The 24,906-nt window shown below is 37.2% G+C and overlaps 1 protein-coding gene across 3 annotated transcripts in view; it reads left to right on the plus strand.

The window, feature by feature from the left end:
* The window catches only part of PIK3C3 (phosphatidylinositol 3-kinase catalytic subunit type 3), an 82,205-nt gene that overhangs the window by 50,090 nt on the left and 7,209 nt on the right, over positions 1-24,906 (plus strand). For 2 of the 3 annotated variants that reach the window (XM_040579653.1, XM_040579654.1), the window contains 3 exons: positions 2,163-2,331; positions 7,937-8,027; positions 24,340-24,465. In XM_040579653.1, coding sequence (XP_040435587.1) covers positions 2,163-2,331; positions 7,937-8,027; positions 24,340-24,465 — 386 coding nt within the window. Of the gene's footprint in view, positions 1-2,162; positions 2,332-7,936; positions 8,028-9,568; positions 11,237-24,339; positions 24,466-24,906 lie in introns of those variants that run through there. The other variant, XM_040579655.1, reaches the window with a different exon arrangement.

Genomic DNA, 24,906 nt, shown 5'->3' on the forward strand with positions numbered 1-24,906 from the left:
CCCAAACTTTTTAATTAAACATTTCTTGTAACTTAAGGGTGAGAGGGGTTGTATATATCAGAGCGCCTACTTCAAGAAGTTAGTGCTCTAAAAGTAACTCCTGTAACAGCTTGAAAAACTATTGAAGGAACGGAGTTTTTTGGGGTTTTTTTTGTAGCACAATTAGGTATGCAAAGTGTAATGGTTGTGGCATTTATCAACTAGCATATACTTTGCCTGCTTATTAAGCATCCTTGTGATCTCCCTTAGAAAATTGACTGTGATGGAATTTGTTTCTTGGGTTGAAGAAGAGTGCTTATGAGAGATCTCAAGCAGCCTTCTCTGATAGAACATTATTATTCAATGAAATGGTCAAAGAGGGGTGACTAATTGAAAAATACTGACTGTTCTTTCTGCCCCCCCGCCCCCCCCCCAAGAGTGCTGAATACCTAAGCTTATGGTTGAAGTGAATACAGATGCTTCAGGTTAAGATACCGCTTGGCAAACAGTGCTCTGTCCATAATACTGTTCGGTTCCGTAATTCTGAAGCAAGACTGTGTATGTTCTGTGCTGTGACTGTCAGATAACAATCATGCTAATAATCTTCTACTTCCTTGTTTAAAAGATCTTCCATCTTGTATCTACATTTCATCCTCCTCTATAAATTAGTCATGTAAGATTTAAATTCATGAATGTCACTGGGTAGCTTCGCTTTGGATGCAAAACCTTTTGGTTCAAATATACATCAGCTTTTTGTGCCTCTTAATTTACGTCCTGACTACTCATTACTGCAAAGCTCAGGAAGATGGTTTCTCTCTGTCCTAAGGAAATCGCTTAACAGATTTCATTTATATGCATGTTGTAAAAAATGTATTTAATATAAATACTTCTTGCATATCTGCATTCTTACCATCTTTTTGTAATGCAGCTCTGGTATGGCCAAATTCATTGTTTAAATGATGCATTTCAAACTGAAAATTTGTTTGCAGAACACTTTCAGAAACTTCTTTTTGCTTTGTGGGATCAGTATTTTCCACTTGAGTCAAGAATGTTCCTAGAAACCGCTTCCTAAGAGTTACGAATTTTCATTTTCTGTTGACAACAGAATTTTTCTATTTTCTGTTGACAACATTTTAGTTTGTGTATTTATATAATATTTAATCTTCAGATTATCTGGAAGGTTTTTGGAAACTTGCTAGTGTTTCAGTTACTCTTTTTACCACCTATTGCTTCTCACATGGTTTAGTACTATTGAAAGACAATGCAGTGAATACTCACCAACAAATAGCTGAGCAATATTGTAAACAGCATGGCAGCACACAAGCTCTTCATAAGAACGGAAGTGCTTTGTGCATTTGAAGCAAGATATATATGTTTTTGTCAAGTTAATGCAGCAGATACATTTTATATGTAGTCGTTGATCTGAGAAGGGAAAGCTGATGATCAACTCATAGAACTCTTGCATTTTAGTACTGGAAAAACAAAAGAGACTTTGGCACATTGGAAATAAAATTTCAGATTTAGAATCATAGTGATGTTTCTTCAGTATGTATGAAAACTGTTGATAAATGTTAATCTTACTCAAATAACTAGGAAGAATTTTGAAATGGCTTTGAAATCTTCTTTGTTATTTAGCAGCTTCAAAAGGTCACTCATAGGATCATGAATCTTGTTTTCCTTTTAGTAAATGTAAAACAAATAAAATAAGATGCTTCATGCCACAGAAACAAAATGGGATACTAAAATTAATGCAGTTTGTGTGTTAATATTGTAATTTGCCAACAAATTCTAAAGAAGGCACAAAGAACTAGTAGTATCTATTATATAACTGTGCATTTAGTATCTGCTGACCAGTTTCAATATTCAGTCTTTGTGTATGTATTCCATGTAAAAAAAAAAAGGCAGAAAATCTCAACTTGTTAGTTTTTTTTAAATTAAAAAAAAAAAGATTTTTAGTACTTTTAATTAATTTCAAATCAGCTTTAATTGTTTTAAACCCATAATTTCAAGTTGGCAGCTGAAGATATAAAATACATACTTATAAGCCTTACAGAAAACAGTGAACTGTAATTTTTTGGGGTTTTTTTGAGCTGCTTAGCATCTTCTGGAGATTGCATATAAAGGTGATAAATGTTTGCACCAAGATTTGATACAATGTGAAGTGTTTGCCTTTCCTTCTACAGGTAAACTATTTCACATTGACTTTGGTTATATTTTGGGTCGGGACCCTAAGCCTCTGCCTCCCCCAATGAAGCTCAATAAGGAGATGGTGGAAGGTATGGGAGGCACACAGAGTGAACAGTACCAGGAGTTCCGTAAGCAGTGCTACACAGCCTTTCTCCATCTCCGCAGGTAACAATACTAGATTTATACTAACATTTATTAGAGCCACGTTAATACAGGAGAGGAGTAAATGAATCAGAGAAAATACTTTTGTTGAAAATTCAAAACTTGTTTGAAGTCTGAATGTAGACACAAGAATTTGTATGAAGCAATGGAATGAAAACATGATGGCATTGGTGTAACACAGAGCTTGAGTGTAAATGTCCTTCATGTTAAGGCCCCCAGTAGTGGGGGTTTTAAGAACTCCTGTAGGGTGTAAATTGTATCTTGCTTTTTTGATATGTTTTTGCCCTTAAGCAGTTTTTTATCTCATTATTGATAATCAAGGAACCGTCCTTTTAAGTCACTATTCATTTCCTGCTTTATCTTTCTCCAGTTTACATCAATGATGACCAAATTTTTTGGCTTGAAGATGACACATATATAAGCTTAGCTGGGTTCAGGGCCTGCGGGACAAAGATTAGCTACTTGTAGTGACAGGTACGTTAGCAGTTTCTGTAGATACCACAAACTGTGACAGCAAAAACCTCTTTAGACTGTATCTACTTACAGGCCAACAGATCTTTACTTTAACTTGGATTCAGCTTCATTCTTTCACAGTGACTATGTTACTTACCATCAACTTTCTGAGCCAGATGGCTCAGCTGTGTTCTGTTTGAACGGAACACAGGTAAGCAGTCTTGGTTTGTCCAGTGATTTGATTTAGTACGTGTTCAATGGAGATGAAAGAATTTCACTTACCGAGATTGCATAACATAAACCTCCAAATATGTGGAAAAAAATTAGTCATGTGAAAAGTCTATGTGACAAGTACATACAGTATAAGAAGTAGGCAGTCAGGGATACCAATTAAAAATGTGGTTTTGTTAATCTTGCTGTAGTTTTCTTAAAAAGAGAGTAAGTAGTTGGTTTATGAACTGACTTTGTTAATGGATTAAAAGCAGTTCAGCAGCATGAAAAAATAATGGCATGTTATTAGCAAAGAACATTCATGACTTCAGAGAAGAATCAGAAAGGTTAGGTATAGTCCATGTTCTAAATGATGCTCAAAACTTTTGTAATACTGTATTTTTTTATTGTGAAGTACTGGAATTGTTGTTTAAACTTAGATGTTTCAATGGAAAGGTCTGTTGTGTCAGTGAAAGATGATCCATTGTATGAATTTATGCAGTGATTTGCTACAAAGATCATAATTAACTGTGGAGTCTAGCAGTAGTTTGGGTATCAAACTAAACTGTAGGTTAAGGTGGTTTCATTTTTAATGTCTGGGATTGTAGTTGCAATTGTAGTTTCTCCAATATTTATTCAGTTAAATAGGAAAGTATTTTTAGATGGTGCTGGATAAATATCTTAAAAGGTTTTCAACAAAGGTAGCATAGGATAATGTTAGTATTACTGTAACTATTACTTTAAGCAACTAGAACTAAAAATTATTAAGATTACTTGTTGAAAAAGTATTGGAGGTGGAATGGCTTAGTTCTAACAGTTCTGCATGTTGACGCAAACCCATTCACAGATAATTCTTCTGGCTAAGTAGTGTGAAATCATAACCTCTGATTGCTAAGACAAAATGCAAACTCTGACATCTCTGTCATCTTCTTTCTTCTTTATTTCCCTGGGGTACAGACAGTTCTGTATGTCTTCTAAGTGCTGTTTCTCAAGTGTTTCAGGATTCCTGGTGGAATGGGTGTTGCATAGTGAAACCAATTAAAACATTTTAAAACTTGCAAGTGGAAAAATAGTTCATTGGTTTAGGTTGAAGTAGTTTGGCATATGATCATTGATGTGCAGGTTTTTATTGGTTTTGTTTGTTTGTATTTTTTCCTGGAGGGTGTGGGCGGTGCTGTCCACTTTTTTGAACATCAGTTCTGTGTGTTTGTCAGCAGTGCTGTATCAAAGGCACAGCCTCTGCTTTTTCAATGTGTCACAGAGCAAATTGTGGCTGGCAACAGAGCTTGCATTGTCACTTGGGCTGTAGCAGCCTTTTACACCTTTGTTATGCATGTTGAACCTATTTAAAAATATTAAGTCCTGATATGTGTTAGCACTTCCCATCCTTTGAGAATCCCCAGTTTACACATTCTCAGCAGGATCCAGCCAAGAAGAATCCAGCCACACTTCAAGAGTTGTTTCCAGAGTGAGGTTAGAGACTGTACTGTCCCCTCCCAAATAAGGGTTCCCCTGTGTTAGTCATGTGGGAATTTTGATGTTCAGTTTGAGTTAGTGGGCACAGATAAGGACAAAGGAGTAGGAAGTAATTAGGGAGAGAAGCTGTACTTTGGGATGAGATTGGCTCTGTATGGTTGGGGATATCCTGCTGGCTCAGACTTTTCCCCAATCTGTTCTCAGTGGTATAGTGGACAGAGGTGGCCATATAGATCTAAATGAAAAGTGCTGTAGGCAACAAGTGGAAAGCTGTGATAGCTCTTGGGAAGTGCTGATTCTTTGATAAGGTTGTAGCTAGGCAGTGCAGGGTCTGGATAGTCTTCTAGAAGCTGGAGCTACATTGTGAAGAGGAAAAACCAAAAGTGAAACTGGAAAGGATCAGGTCAGTTTTGCTCAAGTCTGGGCTGCAAGGAAATACTATTGGAGGAATAAATGCCATGGTTTATTGTAGCTAACTGGGTCATGATACTGATTGGGGGACTATATGTAGTCTTGACAAGAGATGGGTCCTGGGGGTTCCCAAGTTATACTGCAGAAAAGGTTATGACATTTTAAGCTAGGAATTTCTGTTAGACGAGGTAAACAGGGCTTTAGTTTGGTACTGCAGAAAACCATAGCTGTCCTGTCCTGTCCTGTCTTTGTAGTGGAAGTTTGTGGCTTTGAATTTGATAGAAGTATTGCAATGTCAACAGCCTAAATACTCAGTTGGTTTAGGACATCTGTATGCAAAGAAGCCAGTAAATGCTGAAAAAAAAATACATAAAGGAGTGCTTAGGGTCAAGCATATATATATTTAATGATTTATTAAGCACTTAAAAAGAAAAAAGTTGCTTTTCTCAGAAAAGATTGTAGTGAGAATTGGAACTAATGTGCATTTCTTTCTTGGTATGTATGAGGCCTCTTCTGTGTAGGAGTTATTTTGTTGGATTTCTTAAATTTTTACAAAACCTTGGTTTTTTTAGCACTTCATGTGGAAACTAGAAGTTTAATCAACCTCCAGTGTAGTTGAGTTCTCATTTAGTTTGCAAATTAATTTGTACTGAGCTTTGAGGAAAACAAAGAATGTATTTACATGAAAAGGATTTAGAGTCAGATTTAGGTACTTAATTGAAGCTCCTTAAACCTAGAAAAAACAGCTTCTGGTTCTTTCTGGCTGTGGATGGGGGTCAGCCGTTCCAGAGGTCTTTGTAACATAGATGTCAGAGTGATATGACTGGCGTGATGAAGGCATTTTGTTTTTCACAGGTCAGATTCCTAATGCAGGTGTTTCAGCAAAATGTCTAATCTTAGGATGAATTTTGGCTGTCAGTTGACCAGTTGTGAACCTCTTGGCGTATTTGTCAAGGATATTGCCTATGGGAAGAATGACAGCCAACTGTCTGAAGCAGGAATCTCTTACCTCTTGTCAAGTTCCAGTTTTTAAATACGCTTTCTAAAAATGTGTGGAATGTGACAAGGATCCTAGAGGCAGCTAACAAGTTTACTTAATAAGCTCTTTTTCATCCTTAGGACTGCCATCTAGTTGATAACTGAGTTAAATGTCAGGGTGAGGGGCAGAGGAGAGACCTGAAGATACAGTGAGCAGCTCTTTCCTAATTTCTGTATCTTCTCGTTCCATACTCCCCCCCCCCCCCCAAAAAAAAAAAAAAAAAAATTACCTGTCCTTGATTTTGTTTCTTTTTTTAAATTAGGGTCTTCAGATGATCTTATGCTTCCAGTGCCTTTACTTTTAAGCAGCAAGAACAAAAAGACTTAATTCTGTGAAACAGAACCAGCTCTTAACTGGCGTCTAGCCATGTTACCTAGACCTGTGAAATCTCTGTTACAAACCTCCATCACTTAAATAACCTCGGTAACCTCTAGTGCTCATAAGCTTTTATCCTCTGTGTGGTTCAAGAGCAAAAGAGACTCTGAGACTCTGGACTCCTAGCTCAGTTCAAAGGGAGAACTACCAGTGGGAGCTACCAACAACCTAAGAAGAGACTTGAGAAAATGTAGCTGTAAGATTTAAACATGTTTAAAGTGAGATATACTTTTTTCAGGCAAATAGAAAAAAAATTCTTTAAAACCTGTGGTGTCTGTTCCTGGCACCAAAGCAACTTGACTGCCAGATTCCTTAGCCAGATCTGAAACAAAATGGTAGTGTAACTTTTCTCTTTGTCTGTCTGTCTGTCTGTCTGTCTGTCTTTCATAAAAGTTATTTTCCTGATTCCAGCCCCTTGCCCCTGGGAAGGTGAAGAAGAGTAGCTGAAGTAACTTAAGACAATGAACATCTCTGCCCAGTTTATGTTAAATATTTGTGTTACAAAGAGTTAAAACTTTTATTAGAGTGTGTTAGGTAATGCTAGTTCCAGATAATAATGAAGTGTCAAGAATTTTTGATAGAATTAAGCTTTTCTAGAGAGACATTTAATTTTTTTGGAGTAGTATTTACTTTGTAAAATATGGCTATGCAGCAGTCGTTTTGTGTAGTTAAAATACTTCGTGCTACTTGAAATTGTCAGGTTACATATATTCAGCAGCTTGCTAATAAAGAAGTTTTGCTGCTAAGAATTCATTTTATATTATCTGTGAAGCTTCCAGTGCTCTTAGCAAAGCAGTATTTCAGATTTTGAAGTCAGTTATGTACTTTGTCTGTGAAAGGGGACTAGATCTCCTTACAGAGGAAGTTCAGTGTATGTTGAACAGCTTGAAAATTATCCTTTCAAAAAACATCTCTACAGTTAATCTCCTGTGAGGGCAAAATGGTGTTCTTTAAAAGATTCGTGAGGACTTCAACACCATACTAAAACTTTAAACTGTGCACTGTCTTGTCTTATTTAATGGTTCTAAATGGTGTATTTGTACTTCATAAGTGTAGCACGCCATTGTTATTGCAGCTTAACTGAGCAACTACAGACTTGGATCTGGTTAAATCACTTATATTCAATTTGTTATGGCAAAAGCCCTTGCAACAACTTGAAAAATTGTTTCTTGTAATTGTGAAGACTTCAACTTTTTGAATGCTGATTTGTATAATACCACTGTATCTCTGATATCTTTTTTTTAATATATAGAAAATAACCTTTACATCAATATTCCAGCATATGTTTATACTACTAGAGGTAGAAAATGGTATTAAATCTTACAATATACGAAATCACATTTTTTTAATTCGATGTGTGTCTGAATAAATGTTCTGGCAATTTTTAGAAAATTGTAACAAAACCAAGCAGTCGTCAGTTTTGGCAGTTTGAGACAGTTTGAGGTTTAAACTTACACTGCTAATAGCAGATATCCTATGTTTTTAATATAAATACATTGAACTAAAGTGTTATTAATGCATCTCCCCTGAAGCATTACCAATTCATACTAAGATGACGATGGGTTTCTTAAATGAAGTTGTTTACAAAATTTCTTTTGTATAGGTTACAAAGTGTTGTACCTAATTTGCTCTTCTTATGCTTAGGTATTCCAACTTGATCTTGAACTTATTTTCCCTCATGGTGGATGCCAACATTCCAGATATTGCTCTTGAACCTGACAAGACTGTAAAAAAGGTAACTGGAAACCTTTCCTTGTCTTTCAGTAACCAAAGTCATCATGGCATGAAGTTTTCAGTTACTTGTGGTAACTTACTTGTAACTGACCTGAAAGTACTTGCTCCTGTCTTAGAAATTCTCAGGGATTTCTAGAACATTAAAGTTAAAGGTAGGAGAATATACTTGTGAGATCACTTAGCACATGTGCCCATAAATACGGAAGTGCTTTTTATCGTCTGTGCTGTAGTGAAGAGTCTGCTGTAGCACTCCGTTCCAAGTGGTATTTTAGCATTCTGCTAAGAACAGTGATTCCACCGTATGAAACTTTTGATCAGTGAAGCAATCAACATGGACTATATCATGAAAGATTGTTCCATCTAGTCTAGAATCCTGTAAGTCATGGATGGTTTTGTAAGACTAGTCTACTCGTAGATATAAAACTGGTCTGCTGAAGATTTAAAGCCAGTAGACTTGTATATCTTCATCACAAAGACATTTTTGTTTATTGTGAAAACAGACTTGTGTCCCATAATTCTTGCTTTGTCCCTTTGCACCAGCCTGTATCATTTTCCTCCATTTGACGTTTCAACAACAATTGACATCAAAGATACTGTATAAATGTTCATCTAGATTGCATTATGCTAACATTTAGGCAAATGTTGGCTTTTTTTATAACCTGATTTACAGTGAAGGACTATCGGTTTTAATTCTACAAAAGATTTTGTGTAGCCTGTATATCCAATGGAAATCAGTTCAGTGTAATTTTTATTCAAGCAGTGGGTTTTCTCTAAAATAGGCTTTTCTTGTGTGTTTTCAATAAGCTATGAAAACAGATATTCAGAATCTTTAATATTTCATGTTCCAATATGATTTCCTTAAAGAAAACTAAACTATGACTCAACCTTATTTTTCCTTTAGCCTGCAAGAAGTTGAGGATTTCAGAGTTTCTTGGTTTCAAATTGATTCAGAGAGTTCGTGTAGCTATTCAATTCTGTTTTCAGGAAGGCTGAGCTAGCCAGAAGTATTTTGCGGTAAAGATGACAGCCCTCCCTGAACCTGGTTATTTTCCTGAGAAACCAACAGCTAGTTCTTTTTCCATATCAATATTTGAGCCACAACTTTGTCCCTAAATGCCTACAAAGGTTGAGTAGGTTACTTAAATAGAATGTGGGAGATAAAGGCTTACAGTAGAAGACCAAAATGTTTCAATACCTCCTAAGCTCTGGGGTAACTACATTTTTGTAGACACACCTGTTTTTGAAGGGACATTCCTAACGGTATGCTTGCAACACATCTATACATTTTTATAGAGGAGAGATGTGTAGTACTAGCAACCTATGGGAAAAATGGAAAGTACGTGGGATTTTTTTTGTTTACTTCCATGGTACAGTAAGGAGGGGAAAACCTTTTACGTTGCGAAGTTTACAAATAGGTGCACAACAAATCCTAGGAGAATTGATGTATGTATCTATACATAGGGCAGGGGCTAATTTTGGGAAGTTTGTTGTTGACTGAAGTAGTCATAAAGAGATCAAACTGACTGTTTCATTGAATTCCAGGAGTGCTGATTCTTTCATGTTTGCAGCAATAAGTTTGAGACTCGGTACGCATTTTAACCTTACTCATCTTTGTCCAGAGTTCACTGTTGCTTGACATGATAGTGTTCATTCTTGCCTGGAATGCTCTGTGTTCATGAGCTCGTGACATTTTTCTTTTATCAGTTGGAGTCTCCCAGTGTTCACTCCCAATTAATATGCAGTGGCCTTGTTTCTTAGTAGTATATTGGCATTTTATTCTTTAGTGGTAGACTCTGTAGAAGTGCTGTCCATGAGTATTTTGTTTTCTGTAATTAATAATAGGATGTCAGATTCTGTAAAATATTTATAAAGGATTGTTTCAGTGTAGCAACATTTGAGTATTTCAGATGCTTCTAGAAGTCTTTATATAAATTCCCGGTATAATTGTCTTGAAATAACAAATCAAGAAACAGAATTTAAAGCCAAGTCTTTTCTACAGCTGGTATGTTACAGTTCACTGTACAGTAGTTAAAAATCAAGATTGTGTAAAGCATGTTTGTATTATACCCCACTGGAGATCATGGATGTTGGCAAAGTTTAAGAGGAAGTTCTAGGAGCTATGAATTAAATCAATGTGATTACTTGTAAATTCCCTCAAAAAATCTAAATAATAGTGCCACCTTCACATGAAAAAAACAAACTTAGTTGCTACATGGGAAATCACTATTAGATCGAATGCTGTGGTTAGTTATTGGGATCCTGAGCCCCCACAGTGCTGCAGTTTGGTGAGCTGTGACTTTTACCCTCATGGTAGGTTCAAGCCTGTCTATTCACAGAGGCTTTAAAATTTGAAAAGACCTAGAACTGAACCAGTAAGGCGAGTTCTTTCTGATAAGGTATGTAAATCACTTTCACATTTTCAAATGGATTGAGAGGAGAAGGTTTTACAAGTTCTGTAAGTTCATTTACAGTTGCTTGTTCCCTTAAAAAACAAAACCAAACCCACACAGTAAGATATTACCAGAAAGATAACCAAATTGTTTAGATTGTTCATAAATGTTTTATTTGTAATTCATAGAGTTTTCAGCCCTCCCCAAGTATAGTTATTTTATATAAACTCTCTTTCTTTTTTTTTCATTTTTTTTTTTTTCTCTGACAGCTCAGCTGTTTATAACTCCTGTTAACAGTGCAGGTTTGGTCCTTTTGGTTCCAAAAGTATCCTTTGAATATACTCCTAGAAATTGTGCACAAATAATGCATCATAATGGGATCCGTAAAGAGTAGGTGAACAGAGGACCCTTTGAGGCAGTTCTGGATATTGTGATCTACTGAATGCATACAACTATGTGCAAAGCCTCTAGGACAGTAATTGTTTTCTTTAGTTCTCAATTTTTAGTTTTACTTTTTTGCTTTAAAAAGAGCCTGATGGCAAATCTCCTGTAAATGGGCTAGGATCGGAGTCATTTTAATCCAATATACAATGATGTATGTAATTCTTTTGTTGTTGTTAATAATGTGTTAGAAAACTTGTTTTGGATATTAAAGACCCATTTGCTTGTCTCAAATCAGTTACGAGCTTTGTTAGTACTAATAAAAAAAAGGAACAAGGTGCCTTGCATCTCTTGGGCTGAGCAGTAAGTTTCTTCAGTTATTTGACAAGATAATACTGTACCTTGTTGTAGGAAAATTAAATAAATGCTTTCAGCATCTCAATTGATCTTATTTTTTTTTCTTTCTTAAAGCTTTAAACAAAAAATCCATATATATTTCAACAGACTCAAATTAGCTGAAGATCCATTTTGGACTGATCTGCAAAATTAAATTACCTTTGATGTGTGAGTTGAGTCAATAGCCATTTCAACCATGATACACTTTCATGGGAAACAAAAGTGGAGATTTACAAATGTTTCTGTATCTAGGAAGGTATCCTGCTTCATTACACAGAGGGAAGTTCATAGGCAGCATTTTCCTTATTGGTGCCGTAGTAATACTTGTTTTGTGAAACCCTCATTTTTGATTTAGTGGACAGATCAGCCAGTGAGGCTCTGGTCTCACGGGCAGCTAAAGTCAAGTTACTGAGGTAACTAGATAAGTTACCTTTATACCTAAATTTGGTGATAAATCAGAATACTAGTGTATGATTAAACTACAAGGAAAATTATATAGTAGAAAAAAATATTCTTGTTTTTAAACAAAGGAGTGCTTACTGAAGGGAGTTAATTATACTTAAGTTATTGTGGCAAACAATTAATTTGTCATAGAGATCTTTGATACTGGATTTTTTTCAGTAGGTGCAGCTATACTGCTGTTACTAAGTGGGCATTAATTATTTTAAAGATTATTTCTAAGGAAATATATTTCTTCAGTGGTCAGAGTTTTCGTTCCTCTGAGTGGAAGCATTGCAATGTTAGATGGTAGCTCAAGTTCCAGTCTAATCCTTGGCTTCACAAGGTGTCATAACATCATCTTCGTTTCTGATAGGCGGGACAATACTTTATGTTGCAGGAAATACCTGCCTGCGAAAAATACACCAAGATGTGAGAAGTTGCTACCACATAAAGCTGCCTTTGGGAATATTTTTGGTGTTCCCCATGTGTGAACTTTCAGAAAATAATATTCTGAGTTTTAGAGCCAGAATAAGGGTTTAATTTTTGTAATCGTATACATATTATAAATTTTAAAAAAATTGCATATACCACATGATAATGATGGCTAGAATAAAACAAATTTGAATAATGAATAGTAGCGGCACTTTGTATGGCTTGATTTCTTGTACTGTCTTGTTACTTCCTGTGACATATATATATTATAACAGGATGCTTGCTAGTTAGAATAGAAAAGAAGGCTGAAAATCAGCAATCCTTGGGCTTTCTTATGTTCAGGCGAAAAAGGAAACAAGATCATGAAGGAAAATTATGTGGAGCATGTTCTCTTCAGTGAGGCATTGAGTGATTTGAATTGTGATTTTTTAATTATTTTTTTTAAGAATTTCAGTGTTAAATGAGACTTTTTCTAGAAAAATTTGAGTGCTGAAAGCATTCTTGAGTAGTATTACTAACCTATGGAACGAAAGGGCAGGTAGGATCTTTTAATTGGAGACTGGTTTTGCCAAAACAGTCATCTACCTTCCAGTAACAATGTTACATCTCAAGGAGCTAACTGGCAGAATCTGGTTGTATAATCAAGTTGAAAATCTGACTGGAAGCATATTGTCCACTTGTTATTTCTGTCCAGTCATTGTGAAATATCTTGGGAGAAATACGTATCAAATACGTTTGAAGGCAGAATTGGAACAGCAGCTTGTGTCATGTACAGCTTTCTGGGAAATAAGTATAGCTTATTTTTGACATGGTTTATGGCACAGGATGGTGTTAAGCAGAGCTGGGTGCTCTGTTCCTGTCATCTAAAGGTACTTTCACATTCTTTTTGTTCAAAAGAGAGCAAGCTCTACACAAACTGATTTTACTTACCAGAGAAAGATGGCAATGTGGATACTTTCTTCCTGGTAGTGTGAAAACAGCCAGAAATTCCTAATGACCTCAACTGGAGATGTGGCTTTAGAGCATACCAAAATTTCACAATACATTTTTACTTGCATTTATGTTCAGAAGTTGTATCAGTGAGTGCTGACCTTAATGATGTATTCTCACATCTAAAACTGGACTCAAAATGAGTTAGTCAGCATTGGCCTGAAAACTAAAAAGCTCTGTTTGGAGTTTCACAACTATTTTTTGAGCATGTATGGAAAAATGTTTTCCAGCCAGCTATCCACCTTCATTTTGTATACCCACTACATAAATTGGCTAGTACCTTTCAACTGTAAAAAAAAAAAAAAAACACTTTAGTGACTCACTTCCCTCAATGCAGTGTTGATCACTACTCTTCCCCACCGAAAACCCCAGAAGACAGTGATTACCAACTGCACAAAATTGTCCATACTCAAAACCATGGGAACACTCTTCAAATTCTTGGTGTTTTGTTTAATAGTAAAGCATTTGTCAATTTTTGACCAAGAGAAGGTAGCTGCAGAGCTTAAAATTAGTTGTCTTTTTGATCCTTTCATCTCTTTTTGTCCTCTCCGTACTATTTATAAAGAAAAGTGTCAGTCTAGTGTATTTCACCTCGTGGTTCATGGTACCGTCTCCTACTGGCACTCTCTGATTTAGGCTGTTTGAAAACTTGCTTTGATTCAAAAATGTCACAAAATGGAATTAAATTGACAAGTAGTGGAGGATTCTCCCCAGTTTGCCTCTCCCTTTCTGTGGCCTCTGAGGTAATTGCCTTTAGATTTTCTACTCTTTGCTTATGCTTTTCCACTTCTCGGTTTTCAGGAAAAAGGCTGGGCTGAAACCTCTTTATGTTGACTTGTCAATGTAACTGGTAATACAATGAAGATTTCCCCACACACACCTTTTTTCTACTTGCTTTTTAATTTCTAGTACAGCTGCAGCATTAACTGCTAATTGTTGGCCTTTTTTAAGTTAGCCAGTGCTATAAAATTAAGTAGTAATGACTAAAATCTGGAGTCAATTATAGAGCCAGTTCTGTGTGAGGAAGAGGTAGACCGTCACTTTTTAGATGTAGCTAATGTATTCAGCATTGTCACCTTCTAACAAAAAAAAGCTTTTGATTTTTCTACGGGAAAGCCAGATGATTTCTATCTGTCCTTCATAGCAAATTTGACCTTTAAATTAGAAAACATTAGGGACCAGTGATTCATTGGTGCACAAAAGGACTCGGCAGGCATTAAAGGACAGTGTCCTAATTGACTGAACTGTGTTTCAGATGCTCATTGATCAAAGAAGGTGCTGCAAAGATGCTGCAACTATTTCATTTACAGGGGAGGTTATTGTGAGCATAGATGGCACAAATACCGGGCTTTCCGCAAGCATTTGGTATCTGCTGTTTGTGAAAGTAGCCCCATTCACTTCTGATAGTGCCTTTGGGTATTTAACACAAACCATTCAGAAGAGTAGAGAATTTTCTTCCTATGGAGTTTAACACTGAGAGCACCCTCCGTGTTTCTAAGTCTATGCAAACATTGACCAGATCTCATGCCCCTCAATAAAAAAATGGGTAATGTAAGTGTTTGGAAACTAGGAAGAAGAGAGAGCAGACATATTTTGTTCCTTTTACATTAAACATATTGAAGTAAATTTATTTTTGTTCTACAGGTGTAAAAGGTAGAGCAGGGGTGATGTGACTGAAGGTACAGAAAGAGTTTCTGAGCTACATTTTTTCTAAGCCTGAGCTAATTTTGCCAGTTTCTTCATCCCTGTTGTAGTAAAACACCCTGCACTCCTTCCCCCTTCTCTATCCTCCCCAGGAGTTAGCCATTGGCTAGTTGAGAGTTGAGTTCATAAATTAGTGAAATGTAAAGGACTTTCATTTGGTGCTTCATGTGCCTTTTTAGACAGTGGGTATCTGTCCCTTTTCACCTGCCTGAAAATACAAGTATTTGTTAAAAGGCGTAGCTGGGAAACGCTTCTGAGATACATTAATGCTAAGACAAAGTTTACTTTTATAGGAGAAGGAAACTCAGTTTTGCCTGGTTAGAGTGTTTGTTTCAGTATTTATATTTGCGTGTTGCTCTGGGGAGGTTTATTCTTTTAAAAACTGTCACATTGATATGGAGCTTATTTTGTCTATGCAGATGTTCATGTTTCTGTCCATTTGGGTAATGATGATGCAGCTGCACACCCAGCTTTTCTGTTTCTAGACTGTTGATCTTGCAACTAAATTAATTAATTTTAAAATAAAATAATAAGAAGGAATAAACATCACACCATGAATTGACTGTGAGAACACTCCTGTATTCCTGTTGCTTTATCTCATGCTATTTGATTGTAAAGTTTTGGCCAATATGATGAAATTCTGAGCTGGGACAGTATCATCTTTGCGTACTGCAGCAACCGAACCCCTGATTTTCATGGAAATTCAGTTTAGAGATGTTCACTAACATCTTTACTGGCTTCTGTTTACCAAAAAAAAACCCCAAAACAACAAAAAAACCAACCCCCCCAACAAAACGAAACAAAAAAACCCAAAAAACAAAATTAGAGAAGCCTATATAGCCTTATTTAGAAACTGCAGTTTATTCAAATCAAAACCTTGAAAACAAAAGCTATTGTTGGAACAGTCTTTCAGATTAAATTATTCATGCAAATAGAGCATCTGAATAGTTTGTACTGTGAGTTGTTTGGACTGCAAGCAGCAGGGAAAGCAAGAAAGTCTTTTGCTGAAAAAGCTGAAATGTGATAGGGGTTAAGCCAAGCATTTAATACACATTTCTGTTACATGAATTTTGGATGCTGACTCTTGGCAAGTTATAAGACAAACCAGGAAAAACAATCATGAAAACCCCACTAAATATTGTTGTTTTCTTTTTTGGCTATCAATTGATTTTTGCCTGAGATTTTAGTCGTTATCAGGGTGCTTGTATCCAACGCATATTATGACCCAATGAAAAAGTACACTGAAATTTCTCTTAAATTCCAGCAGCTGACTGCAATGACCAATCCCATATTAGAGTGATAAAATTATGTAGCTAGTAGTCATAGAAAACACAAGCAGCACTGCTTAATGTTGCTGCAAGAATAAATACTAGAGCAGTCACAAGTCTTTAGATTGGCTGACTTACAATTTGCCTGAAAACTAAACAGGATTGAGAAATGTTTCTCATATGTACCGTGAAGTGTTACCTCAAAATTCATTACTGATTTCTTCAGTAATTGCGAAAAACATAGCTACAAACATTCATGAACTTTGGATTTAGATACTGTCCTGCAGTTCATAAAAGCTTCCTAAGGTTTTCTAAAAAGCTTGTCTTAACCTTGAGCCTGAAGTACCTAATCCACATTAGCTAATATTTTAGCAGTGAGAAGATGCTTGCTGGTAAAAAAGAAAAATTCCTGAGTTTCATACAAGGATAACTACGGCCTGTACTGTTCAGTAGGCCAAACTTTAGGACAAAAAAACCCCCAAAAATAAAAAATCTTGGTGATAGGGAAAAGGGCAGTCTTGTGGTTAAGGAGCAAAAAGCATAAATGAAAATCTTGGAGCTTTGGAATGAAGTGCACTTGGCTGCGCTAGCAGTAGGCCCAGCTGAGTTTGTGTATGATCTCTTCTAAGCTTGTCACACTTCCAAAAATACAAAATACCAAAAAAGAGAAGGGTAAACATGGAGGTTCATTCAACTGAATGAAGATGCAAGCCTGCCATTGTCTCAGACCTTTAACTGCAGTTTTTGATATGATGATTAGGGTTTTCTTGAGTATTTCACCTCCTCTTTATTGCTGTCTTGATTTTTGTATGGTACACAGCTCTTGGACCTGACTGGGAGTTTTCTGTGAAATCAGCCTCATACAACATGTTTGATACAATTTTCAAAACAGTAGTCTTTAGTTCTCCTTGAAGATGCTTTAAGGAAAAAGAAGGTGGAAGTTTACCAGCAGTTAACATGGCCTGTTATTCTGGTAGATGTTATGCTCTTTCCCTTTCAGTTAACTTCACAACTTCCATTTTTATAATGAAATATCCCAATTGTAAATAGATGTAAAGTTTACAGGTTTTGAAATTTCATATTTTTAAAACAGATATTTTTGGTGCATTGGTGTTTGTTTTGTTTTATGTGGTTTTTGTTGTTTGGTTTTTTGGTTTTGGGGTTTTTTTTGTGGGAAATATCAGTGTTTTGCATGAAATAGTTTAATTTCTGCATGTGGAGAGGTGAAATTATAGAAAAATAAGAGACCTAATAGAAATTGCAGTATTATAACAACCCTTTTTAGGGAAAAATAGAGTTGCCACTTTCAGGATGGTTCGTGTGCATGGGATCTACTCCACCGTGGTTCCCTAAGCAACACAACCTGCTGTCCTAGAGGAGCAGTGGAGGGTGGGGCGGAGTGGAGACCCCAAGGCCAGGCTCTGCTCTGCTCTGCTCCCTGCAGGACTGGGAACTTGACGGTACCGTACAGCCGATAAGCTGCATAGCGGCTGTCAAATGGAAAATGTATGAGATGTCCGTTGCTGGGCCAACAGCTGTGCTGAAACTGTTCTCCTTAGAATGAACCTTGCTCATTATGAACTCGTTAGTATTAATACTGACACACACCTCCATCCCAAAGTTACCCACCTCCAGTGCACGACCACCCCTCACCAAGCATGCGCTTTCTATTTCTTATCAACTATGTCTTTAAATAAAAACAAGAGAAGTTTACACCGATCAATAGTGAAAGAATGTATGGCTAGAGTCACTCAGGCTCCACCTGAGAGCAAAGAAAGTGTAAAAAGTGAATGAATCAGGGGAGGAGTTAGGGAAGACTTCATCATACTTCTGGGATGAGTCGATGGGCTGAACCTGTCTTCTTCCCCATAGAGGCGCCTGTTGGGTAAGAAATTTGTTTTATGTTTGCTAAATAACTAACTCACGCTAGCTGTTACTAGTAATTAAGGATTTGGTTGTATGTAATTTGGTTGTGTATCACTTCAAGCTTGTTTTTGCAGACAGTCCCTATCATCGGCAATCACAGATCTTGTTACCGTTTTATTACGAAGAGTGTTATTCCGTAAATGGCTAGTGTGAGTCGTTTGTGGGCACTAGCATTTGCCGGCAGCAGGTAACACATTCAGGTGAAGTGGGCAGACCCGCTGAGAACAAGGCAGTCGAATCACCCTCTGATCCAGCTTGACTGTTCAGTGAAGGGTCCCTGTAACAGGGCGCTACCAGACTGGTCGGGCACAAGGGTCTCAGCTTTCCTGGGGGGCTGACAGATCAAACACCTGGGGTTGGGAGCATTTCCCCACTGCCCTCCCCCCCACCTCCCGCCTTCCCCCGTGACACTGCTGCAGTCTTATCTCTCATGATGTTCTGCTTCACTACCACAGTATTTGTAGCGTGGAACTTCCTTTACCTCCCCCAGAATTCAACATGTGGGGTTCTGGCTAGTGTTTGGTGTGAGCAGGCTGTGTCATCAGAGGATCCTGGGTTTTTGTTACAATAGATGAAGTAGCCCAATAATTTTGTGTTGAGGTGTTTTGTTTGATTTTGGTAGGTAGAGGAAGAGAGGAAGTTAGTTCTAATGCTGGCTGGGATCTCACCCCAGGTTTTTGTGGTTTGAGTTTGGGTTTTTTTGTTGTTGTTGGTTGGGTGGGTTTTGCTTGCTTGGTTTTTTTCAGCAAAAGTGTAGTCAAAACTGTCTGGTTTTGTTATTTTGTTATTTCAAACACACACACACACACACACACACACTCTCTCTCATGTATCTTAGCACCTTAATCCTTAGTTTAAACTGTTCTGGAAAGCATAATAATGTATCTGCAAACTGTGACCTGATTATAAATAAGAAGTGTAAATGAAACTTTAAGACCATATTAAAAATAAGTACTGTATAAGTTCATTTTTGCATTAAAAGAAGGAGACTCTTTAGTTAATGCTTTGATCTGCAATCTGCAGGCACTGAGAAATTAATTGCATGGAATGTGTGGAGTAATGTATGTAGTGGAATGTGTGAAGAGCTTTGATATGTATCAGTTAGGGGGGCGCGGGCGGGGGGAACCAACAATGAAAAAAAAAATCCAACAAAAAAACCCACCACCAAAACCCCACTGTATCTGTTATTGTATTGGTTTTGTACACTGTGCTGGAAGGTGAGGGAGCTATCTAGTATCCAGTTCCTTCTCTTGTAGTTCTTTTTGCTTTGAGCTTGTTTCAACTATAGTTGATAAACCAGTAATTTTAGGTGGGATAGTCATGATGCAAAGTAGTGTTTCTTGTAGGTTTACTGTAAAACATTTTTTTCCTTTTTTCAGTCGTTACTTTGCTAAGTTCCTATTCTCTGTGATTCTGCAGCAAGTGATGATCACTTTGCTTTCTTTCCTCATCATCAGTTTGGCTCCAAGTAATTTATACTTAAATGCTTCTCCCCTTACCTCCCGGTATTTTCTTCTGAAATGTCCCTCATGGTTTGTACTCTCTTCCCCTCTTTAATTTTTTATTTTCTTTGTATTTTGAAAAAAAAGAGCTCTGTCATGATAATTGACAGTGGCTTTCTTACAGGATGCTTCAAATTTTACTGAAGTATAAAAAAAATGCAATCATGCAGATTCATATAACTGTGCAATCCTGTTCTCTTACGCTTTATTATGAAACTGCATTGTACAGGGGGATAGGAGGTGGACAACTTGAAAGCTTAAAGTTGATGTCAATACCTTCATGGACTCTCTAGATCTTTATCCAGCTTTTTCATCCTTAAACATTCAAATTCTGCCGTTGAGACCTGATGTTTAAAATCAATGTATGTATACATTGTGCTGTTTAAAACTTTCCTTTCTGGAAAAAAAAACAGAGGTTTAAGCGGATTCATCAAGTATGTTTCTTTTCTCTTTGACAAATGCTGATGGCTGAACTAAAACAATTCACTTAATTTGAATGCCAAAGTGAGCATTCTAAGTAAATAATTCAAGTGGGACATTTTTGGTGCCTTCAGGGTAGCCATTCTTTTTAAGTGTGTGGAATGAGATAATCCTGTAACTCATCAGAATTTGACTCCCCAGATTCATGTTTTGGGTTTTTTTCACACCATGCAAAAATCTCCTTCTAGTTGCACCTCCTCTGTGAGAAACTGTTGGCTTTTAGAATACATGGCTTACTTTGAAACTCAGAGATTTCAATTAAGAATTACTACTGGTTTTGTTACAAGAACTGTAAGTCAGTGCATATTAATCTTGTTGCTGCTGTTGCAGCTCAAGAGGTGATTTGTCATCTCACCGTGTTTCTTCTCAGCTAGGCTGCAGCAGTCTGTTTTAATTGTACTGCTGGAAAACTTCCATGCAAAGATCTAGTACTCGGCAGTATTTGATTTTCCTGTTAATTGCAAACTGATTTTAAGATCTAACTGTGGGTAGATTTCTTTCCCTGTGTATCAGTGTGCCAGTTTGTTCCTGGGGAAGGTGGGAAGTGGGTTGAAGTAGTCTTTATTTCAGTAGAATGACACTGCATCTGAACATCATTAACTGCAACACTTTCTGAGAAGTTCTTTTATAAACAAATTAGAAGATAGCTGAAATGCTTGATTACTAGAGTTGTACGAGTGTTACAGCACTTTACTGCCCACTCCCCCAAAAAACCTGCAGTTAGCAGTTTTCCTGAATTCTCATTACGTCACCTTCTCTACGAACAAGAGAATAGATCTGATAGAAGTCTGTGCTCTAATTTGGGGACGTATTTAAGCTTGTGCATAATTGTAAGCATGTGGATAGTCCATTAAATTCAGTTGGATTCGACTGTGTGCTTCATTGGCTGTCAAACTTCTAATATGTCTGTGGAGAGATAATAAACTTCCTTCTCATCATTTGTGTTACGCAGATAAAAGTTCTATAATATTAGCCTAAAATATCTTTTAAATCTCTTTGGTACTTGCTTCCTTGAGAGTTTGAACTTTTTCAGCTTAATCTATGCTTTCATATTGGTCAGGCATCCTTTTGCAGGGAAGTTAAGGAAATACTCAATTTATGCGTACTTCAAACATTCCAGCAACAGAGTTACAAACAGTGTTTTCAGTGAAACAGTGTTATCTTCCCATACTTGGCAAGCTAGCTTATGCTTTTTATTGCAGTGCTGAAGGGCACTACTCTGGAATACATTGCCTTTGAAAAGAATGCAGAGCAATACTAAACTGAAATCTCAGAAAATTTTGCTATCAGAAAGAATATGTGGTATCCTTGGTGCATAGAAATAATACAAAATGTGAAGAAACGGTAGAATCTTCTCACAAATAACGACCTTATTAGCAACATTGTTGAAATACTTTGGCTAACATTTTTCTCAATGCTTAAAAAAAAAGTGAATGCATGGAGAATGTTCAGGAAGGACTTTATTCAGTCGTAACAGTTAGTCTGTTTAATCATATCCAGGAGGAAGTTAAGAAGCAACTTAAATCATTTCATATTTACCTACATAAGAGAGATTTCTGATGGACAGTTCTTTTAATATAAAAAGTTTTAATGAGTTCAACTGTTTGAGGTGGAAATTGTACAAATTCAGACAGGTAATAAGTCATGATTGTTAAATAGGACAATTAATCATTGCAACAATTTACCTAGGATGTGAAACACTCTGTCTAGGTGTAAAAACTCCTAAAAGAGATTCTCACAGATAAACCTCAAGTTACATACTTGATGCAAAAATTGTTGGATACCATTTTACCTAGTTCATTATGCAGGAGACTGAAGTAGATTAATATGATGGGCTCCACAAGAGCTCACATAATTTGAAATTTATCTTTATGATAATAAAGCGCATGATAAAATGGCAGCAATTAATTTTCTGCAAGTAATGTGAATTTGCTGGGCAATTTTCATATTGTGATCAGCACTACTTTAGAAGGTGACTAGTAGTTTTAAACTTTGGGGATAGGATTGATTAGAGAACACTAGGATCTAGGCTCATTGAAAGAGCTTTAGATTTAAAGGAAGAAAGGGATAAACCCAGGCTCGCAGAGATGAGCCTGGGAGCAGCACACCAGTGTCTCAGGGACAGTGTGTTAGCAGGGTCCATTGTTCAGTCTGCCGTCTCAGTGGAGGCAGGGGATGGAGATCCATGCGGCACCAAAGATGTAAAGGGTTATTGATGTGTTAGAAACCACAGAAGTGTCTGAGAATGGTCACATGGGAATTAGGGCTTCTCCCCACCAAAAAGTGGTGGGATCAATAAGCCAACTGAAGTGCATCTACCCAGGAGGAGCTGGAAGCCATTGTGCAGCAGGAAAACTGTGTTGCCATCATGGAAACATGGTGAGATGATTTGCACCACTGGAGTGCTGCACCTCAAATCCTGTGTTCAGTTTTGGGTCCCTCACTCCAAGACAGACCTTGAGGTGCTGGAGCGTGTCCAGAGACGGGCAATGAGGCTGGTGCAGGGTCTGGAGCACATGTCTTATGAGGAGTGGCTGAGGGAACTGGGGGTGTTTAGTCTGGAGAGGAGGAGGCTCAGGGGAGACCTCATCACTCTTCACAACTACCCAAAAGGAGGTTGTAGTATGGTGGAGGTCAGTCTGTTCTCCCAAGCACAAGCGATAGGACAAAAGGGAATGGCCTGAAGTTGCTCTCGGGGAGGTTTTAATTGGATATTAGGGAAAATTTGTTCACTGAAAGGGTGGCCAAGCATTGGAACAGTCTTCTCAGGGAAGTGATTGAGTCACCATCCCTGGAGGTGTTTAAGGGCCACATTTACACATATTTTAGGGACATGGTTTAGTGATGGACTTGCCAGTGTTAGGTTTACAGTTGGACTTTATTCTATGATTCTGTCTTAGACTATTTCATTCTGAGAGTTACGGACTCACTAGGAGGTCTTTAACAGCACAAACGGGTTTTGGAAATTGAGCGCCTAAAGTTAGCATTGTTGTCCAAAAAACAGAATAGAGCAGAGCAGACTGTTTCAGTTGGAAGGGACCTACAGTGATCATCTAGTCCAACTGCCTGATGAATTCAGGGATGACCAAGTTAAAGTATGTTGTTAAGAACATTGTCCAGATGTCTCTTAAACACTGACAGGCTTGGGGTATTGACCACCTCTTTAGAAGCATTTTCTAGTGTTTGGCCACCCTGTTGGTAAAGAAATGCTTCCTAATACCAGTCATAACCTCCCCTGGTGCAGTTTTGAACCATTGTGGTGGTTTATTTTCTTTTTGTCCAGAAAGAATCTGAGCACTTGCCATTCCTATATGCACACTTGATGCACAGCTGGCACTTAGAAATCTTAGAAAAAAATGTTTTGATATCTGTAGCACTTCCTCAGATCCATGCATCAGATTGTACTTGTCCAAAGTGCTTATTTATGCATCTGCCTTCTTACAAATGTGGTGAGGGATAAGGCATGTCTGCAAAACTTTGCTTTACAGGAGCCAAGTAAGTTGGTTTTTTTTTTGGTTTCGGGTATTTTTCCCCCTAAAGATCTTTCTAAGCTTTTGCCAGTTCTATGTACAGAGGTTTTTGAGTATGAGCAAAGGAACGTCTGTGGTAATGGTGCTTGTGAAATGTTGCCATCTGGAGCAGTTCTGAACAATTGCCATGGAATTAGTTGGAATTCACAGGAAGGTATCCACTGAACCTTTGTAAATATTCATGGATCAAGGCTTTGCTGAGGCTGATATAGGAGAGCATAGATGTTGCTGTATTCTTGATTATAGTGCATTCAGCTTTTTAATTTATATAGAATTTTCAAATACTAGGCAAAATACATTATTGTTACAATAGTTAAAATATGTTGCTGTCAAAAGAAAAAGCAACGTAAGGGGTAGCAGTGTCTCCAACCAACTGTTTATGGATGGTGGATATAATCAAAGTTAATGAAATTCTCAACTTCAAATTCAGCTTTCAAAAATGGTTAGAATCATCCAGACCCTTCCAATTTTGTATGTAATATGCAAAGTTGTGTGTTTTTTCTCCAGTGACATTTAATTCTTGTTTAGTGAATGTTGAGTATTTTCTCTTTTTCTCATAGAATTTTAGTTCTGTTTAAACTCTTGTGTCCAAATACTTCTTTTGACTTTCTGGCCTCGAGCTTTGAAATTACTGACTTGGGGGGGATGAGGCATAGGGGGGCTGTTTCTAGCTTATTTAAATACTCATTTTTTTGAAAATAGGTGTTTTATGTAACATTGCAAATTTCCTATAATCTGCTGTAACTTAGAAGTAAAAGAGACATTCTCTACTACACTTTCATAACTGAAGTAATTATGTCTGCTGCTATATACTTCAGATAGATTAATGTTAGTTTTAACTGTTTATTTTTGTCATCTCTGCCTCCGTTGCAGGTGCAGGACAAGTTCCGTTTGGACCTGTCTGATGAGGAAGCTGTCCATTATATGCAGAGTCTAATTGATGAAAGTGTCCATGCCCTCTTTGCAGCTGTGGTGGAACAGATACACAAGTTTGCACAGGTGAGATACGTTCTTAGTTGGTGGTCTCTGTGAAAGCTGAATAAAGTGAGAGATTGTGAGTGGTAAGTTCAAGACATCATTGTTTATGATGTTTTAGTTCATTTTTCAACAAGTTGAAAGAGCCTCCTTGCTGCCAGGACTGGAGAGCAAGCTCTTAGCGATGATAGAAGATTTTTTTAAAGCACCTTAGCGAACATGCTAAGTGGGATGTAACTGGTTGTATTACTGAAGGTAAGAACTGCAAATCAGTGAGCTGGAGTTCTGAGGGTAGGATCCAGAACTTCCTTAGCTTTCATTCCCAAAGTAAACGAGTGAAGATAAACTTCCTTTCTTTTTGTACCTTTGCTAGACTTCTTAATTGTGCACTCCAGCTAGTTATCTTGATCATTAACAGACATAGCAGCTTGCACAGAAGGGGCCAGGAACTCTGCTCATAACAGC

This window comes from Falco naumanni, chromosome Z (genome assembly GCF_017639655.2).
Source record: "Falco naumanni isolate bFalNau1 chromosome Z, bFalNau1.pat, whole genome shotgun sequence".
In the NCBI taxonomy this organism is placed as follows: Eukaryota; Metazoa; Chordata; class Aves; order Falconiformes; family Falconidae; genus Falco; species Falco naumanni.